The sequence below is a fragment of the Esox lucius genome, chromosome 18 (genome assembly GCF_011004845.1).
Source record: "Esox lucius isolate fEsoLuc1 chromosome 18, fEsoLuc1.pri, whole genome shotgun sequence".
Taxonomy (NCBI): domain Eukaryota; kingdom Metazoa; phylum Chordata; class Actinopteri; order Esociformes; family Esocidae; genus Esox; species Esox lucius.
The window spans coordinates 6,837,656-6,853,888 of record NC_047586.1 but is presented as its reverse complement, the minus strand read 5'-3'; the positions used below and the strand labels follow the sequence as shown (position 1 = coordinate 6,853,888).

Here is a 16,233-nt window from a genome sequence, read left to right as displayed (position 1 = left end):
TGATTTGGGCATTCAGTGTATGGGACATGCAATTCAATATATGCATGTCGGCATGCAAAATAAACTCTTAAGGTAGCTTAGCAAGGAAAGAAGATGAGACGGATTGCTTCAGCTGTATAAAATAAATGTGTAGACTACTTTTAACGATGTAATGTCCTAAAAGTTATTTTATGTCGTTAAGGTAAGTCATATTCCAAAAAACATGAATGACATGTATAACCAGACAGTTATGAACCGACTGAGCAGGGTTTGATCCAAAGCCTACAAACCCTATAGATCTTCGCTATTATTTTTTTCTTAACCGAAGGTTTATTTGTGTAAATGTAGGACGTAGCCTACATTACATGGGATCAGAGCGCATCCTCATGTATATGTAGTTTCAGTAGTCGTGGATGTTTGAGGTCATGGGAAAGTCAAGAAGTTCTACACGTCCAAATATGTTTAAATCAACCCGGTTGATAGAAAAAGGTAACTGTAAACGCGAAATTCCAAAATAGTTAACGAGCTAATTGTACTTCTTGGGAGAACACATATTTTTTCTATTTTTTTGTCACCTTAACTCATTAGTCCAGTGGCATAGGGTCAGCATTGGAACACTGCTCTACCTTTTCCCACTATCCGGAAACGATGTCTCTATCGTTAATGCGTCATAATGTACATCGATTAACAATGGCAACTCCATTGAACCTTCGTTTGATTCATTATAATTATACGAAACCATCCTATGTTATTCCATAGTTGTTTTGCTAAATATCAGTGTTGCATTTTATTGGTAGATTAATGGCTTAATGTAAGCCTAAGCCTACACAACTGTAACAATTATTTTATGTAATTGAGACCCTATTACATAGTAGGAAAAAGTAGGCTACGATTTTGTTAGCCTATATTTCAAGAAAATTCAAATCACACAGATCCTAGGAATAACAAAGTATATTTATTGGAAATGAGAATCTGAAACAATAATTACAATTGCGTTGTTACATTCGTTTGGCATTTCTCATATTTTAAGAATTTAATAATAGGCCTACATCTTTTTCTTATCTTTTCCCAATCATTAGCCTGAGAAACGGAGGCCTTATTGAATCGCTTGCAAATCGTCTCGCATTCTAGGGCTTTCTAATGCTGAATATATAGACAACGTGCTGAATGTTTCTGTGATGTCCCTTTTAAACGGTAATTATATTTAAATGTATAATTATATCCGATTTCAAAGATGGGGTGGTGGCAATAAGAACTGATAAAAAAAATTGTAGCATTGCTATAATGTAGGTAATATTATTGGAGTCATTTTATTACATTACACCTTCACGCTTGAAATCATAATTATTCTATAACTGTGAAAATTGTTGCATTTCAGTCAATGTACTTTAGAATTATTTCATCAACATGAATAAGCAGCAATGCTTGTTAAAATTACACTCGATTGTGATAGATATTTATGCTATGCAGCAGCAGTCACATTTGTCATTTACAAAATGATCTAACGAACAAATAATTCGTTAAAAAAAATAGTCACATTAAATGTTTGTTAGCTAACTTATACAGTTCAGGTTGATTATTCGAAATATTACAGTACTTCGGCCTGATACCCTCATGTGTTCTCAAAAAAATTATAATTCCAACAAATAAAACGTCACTTTGTCTTTTATAAGCCTAATACCGTCACCGAGTGGTTGGAGTCACAATTGTATCAAATATGAACTAATCTTCTTTAAAAGTAATCACAAACGGTCGACTGCAAAGGGCACCATGCAACTCTCCAATGTCAATAAACTGTGTTTTTGTTGTCCTACTTGTCACCAACGACCACGGTCCCCCTGGCTTTAAATTCCACTTGACGTAATGGTTTCCAAAGTTAAAATAAACCTTTTTAAATGGTAGAATTCTGCCTACCAAGTTCTACCATATAGGAGGTTTGAACTGACCATGTTATTGGTGTACTCGAGAAGAGCCGCGTCTGTCTGAGCCATGTTAATGTGGCTCTGTAAAATAGGAGGACTGGGGGACATTTCCTCCAGTTCTTCGGCAGAGGATAACTGATGATTTACCGGCTGATTCTGGTGGTGATTAACCACTGCAATACCCTGTGCTGACATTGCTCCTCCACCCGACATGTTCTGTTGTTGTTGCACCTGCTGGAGCCCAGACGTTGGCGTGCTGGATCCGTTCTGACAGGGCTTGCCGTCCTTCACGAGAACAGGGACTGCCACGCGCCTCGGCGATTGTTGCTGAGGGCAGCCGTTGACATTCTCTGGTTGAATCTGCTGTGTCGCTTTGTCCTTCGCCTGGCGTTTCATTTTGTATCTGTGGTTCTGGAACCAAATCTTGACCTGTGTTGGCGTCAGATGGATCATGCTCGCCAGGTGTTCTCTCTCTGGCGCCGACAGGTATTTCTGCTGCTTAAACCGCCGCTCCAACTCGTACACCTGGGCCTGAGAGAAGAGAACCCTTCGTTTTCTCCTCGGCGCTGTGTGTAAGGTCACCATAGATTTTGTTGCGTCCATCCCTGCCAAGGTCCCCATGCCGCTCATGTTCATTCCAGTGGAAGCCCCCATGAACCTAGAAACTTGAAATCAATAGATACTGTAATGATCAAATCACATCGCGCAACGCACTACGTGTCATTTAAATTGGTATTTTACGTCAGATGGCTATGGTAAATACATTGCATTTTGCATTTCTAAAAAGTATCAAATAACAAAAATAAACTAGCCTTTTCTACTTACTTGTTGGATAACGGGGTTCGGGGTTAGCGCTGTACCATGCAGTTGCTGCTGCGCCATTCCTCATGGTGTCCTGGTAAGACGGGAGGTCTCCCATATTTCCGATGCTTCCGTTGCAGTAGCCTCCCATGGCGCTGGAAAACTGTGAGACAGTGTGTGGCATGTGATAGGCGCTCGCCACCGCGGTGTTGTGGCCCATGGAGTGCTGCTGCATTCCCGACTGAGACACCTGAGTTTGTCGGTATGCACCCAGCGGAGACCCGAGGTTCCCTGTACTGTCCATGCCTCCAAACTTTCTGTAAGTCTCCTCAATCGGGCATAAAATATCTGTCACAGAGAAAGGAGTTGAGTGTTTGGGACTCAGGGACATGGTTTAGCCCGCAGGTGAATTTGGATAACGCGGAACAAGCCCGGCCGTGGTGCTGTGTTCCCCTCACTGCTTGCTGAACAAGAAAGCCTACTTGTGGCTTCGTCTGAGATATCAATTGGTCGCCTTAGAGAAGGAGGGGAGCCTTGGACGCTCTTATTTTGGATTTACTCTAGCCAGGCGCCAGGTTTACGACAAACACTAGGGGCGGAGCAACGAACCAAACGAGCCAACAATGGCCATTGACATTTTACCGGGGTAATTGAAGAAAACGTTACTTTTGAATTGAGATAAGATAGATGTTATCTAGATGGTTTAGTCGCCAAATTCTTCATAAATGCCTGGAATATAGACCTGGTTTTAAACGTATATGTTGAACGTTTATTTTGTCTCTACGGGCTATAGTACATGTGAATTTAGGTAAAGCTGCAATGATTATTGAAATAGCAACATTTTTATTAACTCGAGAGCCTCTTCGACCAGACACAAGAGACAGAGAATCAGGCTCCAACATCAGCACACCATTGTTCATTATCCAATCTGTCACATTCTTACCATTTCCCTTATCGTTTTTCTGATCTGTTATATTTTTTGCTTATTCTTTACTCAATTTAATTATCAAACCATGCACAATACTTTTATATGCACATATATATCTAGCTTAAGCGTGAAAATAACACAATTACATTTTCTGCTAACATAATGCGTTGACATCATTCACTCATTTAACGAATACGAAATGCTACTGTTTTTGTCTTGATTTCCACTCACCCTGGTCTTTACAGCTTCCAATAACACGTAGTTAACGGATAGCTGAGCACATGTCCTACAACGCAAAGATAGCACGGATTCAAATCAATTTGAAATGGTGAAATCGATACTCATACGACAATTAAATGTGTTTTAAGTACTTACATATTAATATAAATATATATATATATGAGTAGCCCATGTTGTGTACAGGGTAATTAAGTTAATCCATCATTGTTGTCGTTTACTTTGATCAATGGTCATTAATCTCAGAAAGACGATTTACCTTTTTCACCTGCTCAATTACTCATCGAATGCTTCAGAGGTAGAATATGGGAGTTTGCATGCCAAACTCAAAGCATCTTAAAATTTTATATTCTAGGCTTAATTGTATTTATATCGTGACTTTTAAGTCACTATAAACCTGCTTATCGTTTTACCCCAAATGTGAGGTAAAGGCTGTTGACATGATAATAGGTGTTGATTCTAATGGGGAAAATGTCTCTTAACTTCACCTAATTTATATTATCTATAAATGTGATAATATAACCGGGAGAATAGGCCTATTATGCTTACATAGCCCACTGTGCACACAGTGACTGGCATATTAAAATATTATTCTTCTGGTATTATTTTGGTTTTGTGATTTTGGTCAAGTTATGTTCTGGGGCTAATTCAAACGCTTTCTTGATAAATGAGCTTTTCTCTCTGTCGAGAGTCTACTGTTATGTCTATTGCTTTATTCTGTCATTCTGGGTAGCTGTAAGTCAAGTGGGTAGCTTATTTCATTTCGATAACATTGTTCCCAACGTCCAGTTTTACACTTTTGCCTATAATGTAGCCCATTGTTCAAATTCGTAGGTTGGGTGAATTGGATGCATTCTTCAAGTCATGTCTATATTCTATCCACATGTTCTACATGATAAACCAAGGGTTTTGTGGTGGCCGTTAGAAATAGACTAGCCTTCTCAACGTACAGGCTACACACTACAGCACTGTGTTTCTGTATGCAAATAACCAAACCTCTCAACCTCATGGTCCTTTCAGTCAGAGGCTACGGCCGGGGGCCACCGCACTCTTATTTCTTCTATTCTACTGCGTGCTTCAATTCCACTGCAATGGATAATCAAAATGGCAATAATAAAACAGGTCTTCATATAAAAACCTTATTCGAATACAACAAAAAAAATGATATGAAGATTTGGTTTCGGTTCGGTTCAATTGAAATTGCAGTTTGTATCAGGTACATTACGTTTGAATTATTTTCATTTTTGCGGGAATATTATTTAAAATGAATGCATCATTATTAATGTAACTAGTACAATTAGACTTAACATTTAAGTTGCTTTTTCAATCTAATCATTTGTGTAGCTACTATTAAACGTAAACCAATAGAATATTTAGGTTATTATGGTGTTCCAGGTGAACTAAGAAAGTAACTACATCCTATGAAACCCAAAATAGGACCAAATCATTTGGCGATACAGGAATTTAGGAATACATAGGATGGTAATTAGCTTACAATATTAGGCAAAATCGTATTAAAAAATACAGCCCGTTTCTCATATCTGCCAAAGAAAGTTTCAGATCATTAAACAGTCGAAATAGTCTTCCTGGTAATTACACATACTGTTTTGGGCTGGTGAGTAAATCAATATTATAAACTAAAAAGGACAATGAACCCCCCCCCTCCCCCCTCCCCCCGAACAACCGCCCCCACAATCATGTTATGGGTCTAAATAATGACGTGTGCTTTTGCTTTCCGGCAATATTCTTGGGGTGTATAAACTTCTGAAACCAAATTGAGAATAACTGTGTTTTCTGAATGATAATTTAGCTATATTCAAATGTTTTTTGTTAATTTTGCATCGCCTATCCCCCATAAACAGGACAGGTTGGTGCTTATTCATCAAGTAACGTAAACCAACTAAAACCTCATGCGAAGCTGTAGCTTATATTTGAAAAGGCCCCTACGTCTTGGAGTAGAGTGATGGCATATTTGCTATCAATGGGCCACTTGATGCATTCCGCCATCACTGGCTCAATAACATGAGAGAGATTTGGAGAGGTCAGTAAAGGGTTTGTGCGCTTAGACTGAGGGTCCGGGTCCTGAACCGCTCCTGCTAATGCACCAGAGATGTAAGTGAAGCAAATGAGCTTGTTTAGAGTCCGTGCTTGTTAACCCAATTCAACAAAATGAAAACCTATGATCTCAACTTTAATGTCACGGCGAGTGCAACAAGAAAGGAACAAGATTTGGATGGACATTATTTACGGGAATATTAGCCACACAGGCCGACAGTATCAGATGGACAACCCTTTTCTCAGGATAAACATGTAACGAAGTGGAGAGAAATGCTATTTGCAATAGGTCCGCCGTATTACACAGTGCAGCTGTGCTTACCAAATACTAAGCGCACGGAATCGTGTTTCTACATCACTTCCAACGCACGGGAAGATGGAAAGGACCCCATGGGCACAATCAACATGTAGGGCTGCTTTCTTTGTTTGGTCAGTGCTTTATAAACGATTAGAGTATTTCAATTACACCAAAATCCCTGTATTTGCACGTTAAGCCTATGTTTGCCGAAGACGATGTACTGCAAATAATGGCAATGTGTTTTACAAGAGGAAAGGTCAGATAAAGGCTCCTCAATATTACGGTTCCATGGTGGTAGCACGTTGTGGCTTCTTTTGTAGGCAGAAGGCCCTGCCCAAAATGTTGCAGTTGGCATGCACGAGCAAAATTTCGTTTGTGATGTAGAGTGGTAGTCAAAATTGATAAAACTACAATTGGAAATTAATTAACCAGGAATGCCTGTACAGTGTGAAATTATTTAAATGGTTTTAACCTAATTCAGAAGATACCTTGGTACATACGGAAACATCAGGCCTACTAATTTTATAAACTATCAAATCTATCATGTCAACGAACCTCACATCATATTCACCAAATTCCTAATATCATATTTCTTGCTTCAAGTTATATTGCGGTTCAATAACCTACCTCCCAACGGTTTGCTATTATCTAACTTACTTTGTTGTGTTGTATAGTTGCACAATTTTAAGATTAAAGCAACTGTAAGTAGCTTTAGATAAGAGCGTCATCCAGATAACTAAAATGTCAATGTAAACGTGTAGTATGTCTGCTACGTATGTAAAGCACTGTTAAATAAAACAACTTATCGAAAAACTTGATACCTCTGGCCTATACCATTCATCTGGAAGTGCGCAAAGCGTTATCTCTGGCTGTATAGTCGCTGTATGCCACAAAACACAATTACACCTTTGCTGATGAATGAAATATGATCATTATTGCATAGAACGGACAAAAATAGCTTTATCTACGTCTTTCGGCATTTATCTGTGTTTATTTATTCAACAGACATTCACATGCGCACCTCGGTGCTGGCTACCTTTCATAGTTAGAGACCGGATTAAAAGGTTGAATAGCGTGAGCGCGGAAAAGTCGAAAGTTTTTTGTAATTATTAGTAATTTATTATTAGTTTTATTCATTCCACGTGCCTAACATTCTAAAGTTATTCTAAATGCATCTATTGATGTGTTAATAATCAATACATCCATTCAATTATATTTTATATAAATACGTTTTTCAATGATGGTCAAAGGCACCTCAAACCGGATGCATATTATTGTAGTAATAGCTGGCCTAGTTGTAAAACTTTTTTTTCAAAAAGGTATTTGATGGTTTATAAATACTAAATGAATCAACTAAAACACATATTCCTTACATCTTTAATAACTTTAGCAATAATGGTCCAATAAACGTCATAATACATACTATGCATTTTATAGGATTATTATAATCTTTATGTATTTGAACTGCAACATCTTAAACTAAACACACGCCAAAGTAGTATACTCAAAGTATATTATCTTGAAAGCACTTATACTTTAGTAAGTTGTACTTTAGTACACTAAATAGTTTTCAAATAATATTTAATAAAAATAGTTTTTTTTAAATAGAATTATAAATAGTATTAATATAGAAATTAAGTATACTTATGTTATACAAATAGTATATATCTGAAATACATTTGGAGTATATTGTAAATGTACTAACCTGCTATACAATAATGCATTATAAACAATACTAAATATGAAATATGTGGGTCCATTAAAACCCACTTAATTAGTCTTCTTATTATTTAAATAGTACTTATCTAGTATTTTAATACAATTTACTGAACAAAAGTATAGTTTAAGTGCTTCCAAAATTATACACCTTAGGTATTCTTTTTTTAGCAAGGGAACAGCTCTTTTAGAACTCGAAATAGCCCAGTAAGCTGTTAGTACCAAATATGTGTGTGACAGGCAGACAACACAGCCAATACACTAATACTGAATGTGATTGCATCTCAAGGCCACATTTCTCATGTGTTTCTGACACCCAGTCAACATCAGGTCCAATCACCATAAGGATACACATCAAATTGATGCCGTTCTGTTGGAAAACTTTAATCTGGTGACTCCAAACATTGATTTAAAAAAAATCTCTTTACAAGCTCCTTTGAGAATCTGTTTTGTATTGATGTTTTTACTCCATGTCTGCATTAGACAGGACAGCCCAATTAAGGTATTCACTACTTTTGACCAATCACATCTGAGCTTCTCACATCCAGTCTTTTTGGGGGAGTAAGTTTTTTCCCCCAGATCTGTTTAATAAAAAAGACATTTAATCAATAAATGTAGAACATCTAATATAATGACATCCTGTTGTGATTCCATCCCATATTAACCAAACGAATTGTTAGCAATAGTTACAAAATATGTGACACATTCCTATTTCTGCACATTTGGCAAGAGAACGTGTACAAAACAATGATCCAATGAATATGAATCTGCTGCATATAATTAAAGGGCCACTCGGAAAAAGACATGAATATGCAAAGACATCCACCAAGAACAAGGAAGATGATGCATTATGGGAAGAAGACCACTTTGTTGGACATGGCTGATCCCTCCCCTGGTGAATTGTGCATGCACTTGAGATGAACTATGATTGTTCCTTTGATGTGAGCCATTGTATGGTGCTGGCCAATTTAGAGTTTGCAGATGCTGGGTGTAATATGACCGGCATTCACCATGGCCCTAGCGGAGCTGTAGCCCCGGCACGCTGCCAGGACCATTGAAAAGCGTAGTCGCTAGAATGTCCTGATGTTGTGGGAAGGATATATGGGACACACCATCGATTTGTGAATGCTAAACTTGTGTGAACAGTATGTAACGGCGTATGGCGTAAGTACAACATTATGGCATAATTCTGCTATGTTTCATATTACCGGGGACTGTGATGGGTACCGTCTCTTGTTCAGTCAGGTTTTCAGGTGTAATGGGATGTTCTGCGGCTATATTGGTTACGCTAGTCTGTAATAAAAAGCACAGCCACAAAGTGTCCAACATGGAGTACGAAGATAAGTGGCACTTTGCAGTGTTGGTATCTCAATTAAACTGTCTCGGGCCTATTCTTTGAAGCGAAGGCCCTACGTCACAATTCATTAAGCAAACCACATAAACACTCAGGAAAGTGATTGCATTTTCATCTAAATCACCCATATCGCTGTCCCGGATAACTGAAGAAGATTGCCCTCTGCGGATCAGGAAAAATGCAGTATTCGAAAATGAGGCATTGATATTATGGGACTAATCACGTTGTGTGTTCCCTTTTGTGTTAAGGAGCCCACTACACAGTCATTATGGTGTGAAAAGACAGTTCAAGCGGATTTACACCCACCTGGCAGAACGTGTCCACACAGTTTATCCCTCAGAGATGGATCATTAACGCTCCTGATGTCTCTTACTATATTGATTGGCTGTACGGAAGAGTGAGCTCCTCTAACCGAACCCTTGCCAAGCGATGTCTGACCTCTGTGTGGTTAATTGCATCCTGATGTTTTTCTTGTCAGGGCCATTCCTCCGTGGGTTTTTCCCAGTGTGACTACCGACGCTACTGTTCAAAGGTTTGCGGTCACATAGATATGTCCTTGTTCTCCATAAAAACTTACATTAAATGAGTTTGAATAGGAAATATAGTCATTGTCAAGGTTAGAGATTTCAAACAAATTTCAACTGAAATAATAATTGTATCCTTCAAACTTTGCTTTTGTCATGAGACTGGTGTTTTGCGAGTACTATTTAATGACGCTGCCCGTTGAGAATCAGTGAGGCGTCTGTTTCTCAAACTACTCTTTACTACGTACTAATGTATTTGTCCTCTTGCTCAGTTGTGTACCAGGGCCTCCCACTCCTCCTTCTATTCTGGTTAGAGCCAATTTGTGCTGTGCTGTGAAGGGAGTAGTACACGTTGTTGAATGAGAGCTTCAGTTTTTTGGCAATTTCTCACATGGAATAGCCTTCATTTCTCAGAACAAGAATAGACGGATCAGTTTCAGAAGAAAGTTTTTTGTTTCTGGTCATTTTGAGCCTGTAATCAAACCCACAATTGCTGATGTTACAGATATTCAACTAGTCTAAAGAGCAGTTTTATTGCTTCTTTAATCAGCACAACAGTTTTCAGCTGTGCTAACATAATCACTAATGAAAAACAAAAGGGTTTTCTAATGATTAATTAGCCTTTTAAAATGATACATTTGGATTAGCAAACACAACGTGCCATTGGAACACAGGAGTGATGGTTGCTGATAATGGGCCTCCGTTTCCAGCTACAACTGTCATTTACAACATTAACAATGTCCACACTGTATTTCTATTCAATTTGATGTCATTTTAATGGACAAAATGTTTCCTTTTCTTTCGAAAACAAGGACATTTCTAAGTGACCACAAACTTTTGAACGGTATTATACCTATAAGCGTTTGAGTTCCTGCCAGTGTAGCATTTGGGCAAATAGCTTTTTTTGTGCTAACAAGAACGCTAACCATTCCTGAACCTTTAGTGGTCACAGCACAAAATGCCAGACAGACACAGCAAATGTAGCAGCAATTGGGCCCATGTTGAATTCCCATTCCAGTTTTCAAATAGATTTACAACCCTCTATTCTCACACACCTGGTGCCTGTGCATATGACATAGGCGTGCTATGATTCCTGGGCATATCTCGATTCACCCCTTCTCCTTTTGACATTTTCCAGTTTTTCCATTTTGTGCTCTACTGTCGCTCTGTCTGGCATTCTCTCTCTGCTCCGTTTAATCCCCAGCTCTTGTGAAGAGCAATAGGACAAGCAGCTGTGCTCCTGGAGCTCTTGGAAAGGCAGCCACTCAAACCACTCATATGAGGGGTGCAGACCACCTGGCTCCTGCCCTGGCCAGCCTAGACTCCAACGCCCAGCCAGGATGAAGACTGGCCTCCTCTCAGAGTGGATGGATGGGGGGGGGGCACTGTTGACCTCTGACCCACTAATCTATTAAACCTACAACAACAAAATGGATGTTCAGTGCATGCAAAATAAATATCCTCAAAAATGGGTTATGCTGTACTGTGTCATTTGCCGCAATATACTGTTAGTTTATGTTTCCTCAAGATTGCATGTCAAATAAAGGGTGTGAGTTGAGAAAAGTCAGAAGATGTATTATTACTATTAACCATTTTTCATTCAAAACAACTTTTTCTCAGATTGGCCAATCCAGAAAAAGTTCTGACATGATTTATCTTTGTCTCATTCTTTTACATCACAAGAACCTGGCATTTTAACGGGGTTGTGTAGACATTTTATATCCACTGTATGTAGCAAACAGTACACTCGGCAGTACAGTGGACAGTACAGTGGACAGTACAGTGGACAGTACAAGGGACAGTACAGTCAACAACCCTGTTTCATGTAAGCCAGCTGGAGTACGTGTTTACTGGAATCTGTACATGAATTGCCTTTGTCTTCACACCATAGAGCAAGATTCTACCAACATTTTTGAAACTTTAAGAATGACACAAATCCACGGTGTCAAAATCTCTCATGCTTAGTACATTTGTTTGGGAATAATTTTAATGTATTGCTAGGACAGCCCCTAGAGATGTAGTATCTCATATCTGAGGGGGTCCAATAAATGCATATGCAAAATAAATCACATACAGACAAAAGCATTATTACATAAACATACACAGCAAATACACAGAAACAAACAGCTCGCTAACCCTCTTTAAACCACACCCCAGTCCTCAAATATTGTACAGGAACATTTTTATTCAATGAATACAATAATAAATCCATTATATTAGCATTTCAAGCATTTTGTCATCAGATTTTTTGTCAGTTTTTGTAGCACAAATTATTAAAGATTATAAGTACACACAAATTAAAAACATAAACAGATTGTTTTAAGATGAGAACATAAAGAAGCAGAAACTGAAACCAGTGAAATGGACTTCTAGATTTAGGCTGCAACCATTTAAGTGATTTATACATGAAACAATGGTGAGCTCTACAGGGACACCTGAAAACAAATCTAACTAGAGAATCAAAAACAACATTAAGGGTCCTAAGATCAGTGTCAGAGGTTTTCTGATAAACAATGTTGATAAACAACTTGAATTGCTAATAAGAAAAAAAACATACATTACATAAAAAACATACATTATTAACTTTTTTTCAAGATCATACTTTCAATAATAACTTATTACAACTGATATTGTTTTCCACATAAAGTTAAATTATCATGTTTTAATCCCTGAAATGACATCTATTGACAGTTAAGTTACATTTAAGGCCAGCTAGACAGAAAGCTAACATGACTAACCCTAACCCTAACCCTGTTACCCAAAAGTAAACCGCAAATTATCTATTAACATCACAATCACCTGCGCAAATGAGTACGACCTAAATAAACTAATATAGTGACTTATTTGTGCGTCATTTTTGTTTTATTATCTTTCACCACAAACACTGCCATGTCGAGTGATGTCAAACCTGAGCTCTCAAGAAGCGTTCAGGTGTATTCTCCCACTCGGAGGTCGGAACTTTCCCAGTTGCTCATGAGCGCACCTTCCAAAACGGAGAGATTTGATCTTACCTGGGAAAAATGGTCATGGTGGTATTTTGTGCAGCAGTAATTTGGTCCAGAAAAATGATGAACGATACAAAGGAGGTGGGAAACATTATTGACACATCAGTAATAGTGAAGAAATGTATAACATACATAACTTTACATACCATGTTTCTATTCAATGAACAAGAATGCTAATCCAGCCTAACTGTAGCTGTTGAGCTACGTAACTTTACAATATCAGAATTCTGTTTGCTTTTTAAATTAGCTAGCTTGCTACAGAAAATTATGTTGCACACAACGTATGTGAAATAACGCGTTTTCATGGAAAAACATAAATAGGCTACTGTATATAATCAGCAGATGGCAAAATTAGGTACAAAAAAGTAGCCTTAGTACTCCTATTTCTGTCCTCCAATAACTATGCTACAGTTAGCACACCAAATTCAGTGAGCTAGCTTGCTCCATTTAGCATACTGTTACTAAAATACTGATTTCCACAATGAAACAAAATGATAATATTTATATGTATATACAATTCATACATGTATTATTATTTAAAATCACAGAAAATTAACTTTAGAAATAAAGAAATATACGTTTGCACTGTATTAAAAGTACTATTGTGTATCTTCCTACATTAGACCATAGCCATTTTGTACTCTTAAACTATTTCAAATAGATTTGTTTGTTAATATTCTGAAAAGTACAGGCATTTTATGCATTATGCCATGTATGACAGTGGCTATTTATATCTTATTAAGGAAATGTAGCTGTTATAAGAACTGAAATGCCACTTCTACCATGTTTTTGTATTGTGGATTGTTTAGAACAGGTCCCAGGTAAGAGGGCTGTCAAATTGCTCCATTCTGATTAATACAGGCTCTATCAGCACATCTACTGTTCTATTATCTATGGGTTTGATTCAGTTAAGCACTAAATTCAGCTATCTATCGGTAACTAGCTAGCTTGCTTACCTGCATGTAGTCCGTTCTTGTGGTTGTTTTCAGTTGTGAACGACAAACAAATTTAGGAACAGATTTTGACAGTAGTATGGGCACAAAGGCCATGGTGGCCGTAGGACATACAATAATTTTTCTGGGCAACGGGGCCAGAGCCAAGGGCCATGGCCGTTGTGGCCGTCAAAAATAGGTAGTATCAACTGGGAAATTATTATTTTTCTGAATTGAAATGTAAAACAGTTGAGTAATAAAGTAAATGCGGACAACCATATGTTGGTTTTATCCTTTTGTAATAACATCAATGTGAAGCTTAAAGGAAAGTTCAGATTCAAGCCCAAGTCCAAGATATTTAAATTAATCAACCTTCTCAAGAGGTGACCCATCATCAAAATTAATATGCAAATCAGAGGGATATAAATGACTGCCTTGTATCAAACATCATCCGGCTGGACTTCTTATTCAATATGAGTATGTTTTCATTAAGCCAGTTTAGTTTAGTTATAAAGAATTCTGGATTTGTAATGTATCAGAGTTAGAAGTGTAAATAACAGTGTCATCAGCATAAAGATGAACAAGACAATTTGAGTATATTTGAGGTAAGTCCTTTATAAAAATAGAAAAAATAAGTGTTCCTAGTATAGAACCTTGCAGAACACCCTTTTCAACAATTAAACAGTCAGACTGAGAACCCTGAAAGACAACACACTGATGTCTATTATGAAGATAGGCATTAAACCAAAGGAGAGCATCTTGATTTAAACCTATAGAATAGAGCTAATCAAGGAGGAGATTGTGATCAACCACATCAAAAGCTTTGGAAAGATCAAAAAAAAATTTACCTGGAGATTGGTTTTTATCAAAGGATGAGAATACATCATTAGTGAATTTTAGAAGAACCGTGGTAGTAAAAAATTTGGTCTAAAATCGGATTGGAATGGAGATAAAATAGTGATTGTATGTACTGTGATAATTGATTAGAATTTTTCAACACAAAAATGAGCCGTTAGAGCTGTTAACGTTTGAGGAAACAGCCGTACCACAGAAGTTAAGTTGGGAACCACAGACAGAAGAGTAATGCTGATTAAAAGCATGTGAAATGAGTAAAAGATCAGATATAATGTAATTACTTATTCGTATCTGGTTTACACGTTTTTTTTTTGTTTTATTGAGAATACGGTTTAGTTGATTCCAAAACAGTCTAGGCTTACGAAAATGTGAACCTATCTTTAAAATAATTCGATTTTGCGTTCCTTGTTTTAGTCTTACATGAAGTGTAAAGTGTCTGTAGGTTTCCCAATCTGCAGAATCTTTAGACAAGCGATTTTTGGCCCAAACTTTATACCTTTGTTTGAAACGTGAGCCGATCAAATTTAAACTGCTACATTCAAAACCAGTCTCTAAAATTAAGCACAATTAAGCCAAGACTCTTGAGCATTTAAAATATTTCTCACTGAAAAGTTTTTCTAAAGACCGAAGCACGTTTCCCTTCAAACTTTTTACCTGGCCTTTACTCATTAATTTATATCTATCTTAAATTTTGACAGGCATAACAGTGTCTTTCCCTTAGGTTCTAGCTAGAACACTTAGGATTTCTGACAGAGATGCAACATAACTAGTTCTTAGATGGGCACAGCCAAATAACCCCTTTAGAACATTTTCATTACTGTGATACCTATGATGTGTTCCTGCCACCTCAACAAGGTTTTACGCAGTGTTGTTTTGAGAATTTGACTCAAACCGGTCCTTGCATTGTCTTGCAGTACTACTTAAACAGATTTATTTTGTCTATCCTTTATCTACTTACGCACTAGTACAATTGTGTCTGTGTATCTAGTATGAGGTCAGAGGTAGCAGAGGTTTTTTGTTAGCCACTAGTGTAGACTTTCTTTGGGAACTGTATATCAAGTCGACAATAAAAGCTTGGGTCTGTCATGGTGTGACATGACAACCGTTGCTTCTCCCACAACCTCTATGCCTCCTGGTCTTGAGGTCAAGTTTGCATCACAAAGTATTGTCTCACACACACTGCACGCATTGTTTTTTTTAACCACAAACACAGTTGTTTTCATGTCAGCATTTTACCCAGAGGACAGCTGTGGTTGAAAAACCTGGCAGTGACCACGTGCACACTACCAAGTCTAAATCCGCATTCTCTTCCCTATTCAGTGCACTATACTTTTACTAAATTTTACATATCCATTTCATCATGGCCCGCAGAGTTCTTGTTAAAAATACTGCCCTATGAAGGGCACAGGGTGTCATTTGGAACTCAGATTGTCTGTCTAAAATGTGGCGTCGGTCAGATCCCCATGTGAAGAGCTCTTGTGAGCGTATAGGTAACCATCAGCTAGGCAGCCAGGCAAGGCAACGCTTAGACAAGCAGATGAGAGACTTCCAGTGCGCCACTGCGCCGAAGGACTACCGTGTGTGCCACCGCCTGACTGCTCCGAATGAAAACCTGCTTGCGTCCCAA

At 37.8% G+C, this 16,233-nt stretch overlaps 1 protein-coding gene across 1 annotated transcript; it reads right to left on the bottom strand.

Annotated features, from left to right (window-relative positions):
* Positions 1-996: 996 nt before the first annotated feature.
* On the bottom strand, positions 997-3,195 carry nkx2.4b (NK2 homeobox 4b). The gene is made up of 2 exons (XM_010882746.3): positions 2,727-3,195; positions 997-2,566 (listed from the first exon to the last, which is right to left on the bottom strand). The coding sequence occupies exons 1-2, from the start codon at positions 3,091-3,093 to the stop codon at positions 1,890-1,892; spliced, it is 1,044 nt and encodes a 347-aa protein (XP_010881048.1). The 5' UTR covers positions 3,094-3,195; the 3' UTR covers positions 997-1,889.
* Between the last annotated feature and the right edge of the window lie 13,038 nt (positions 3,196-16,233).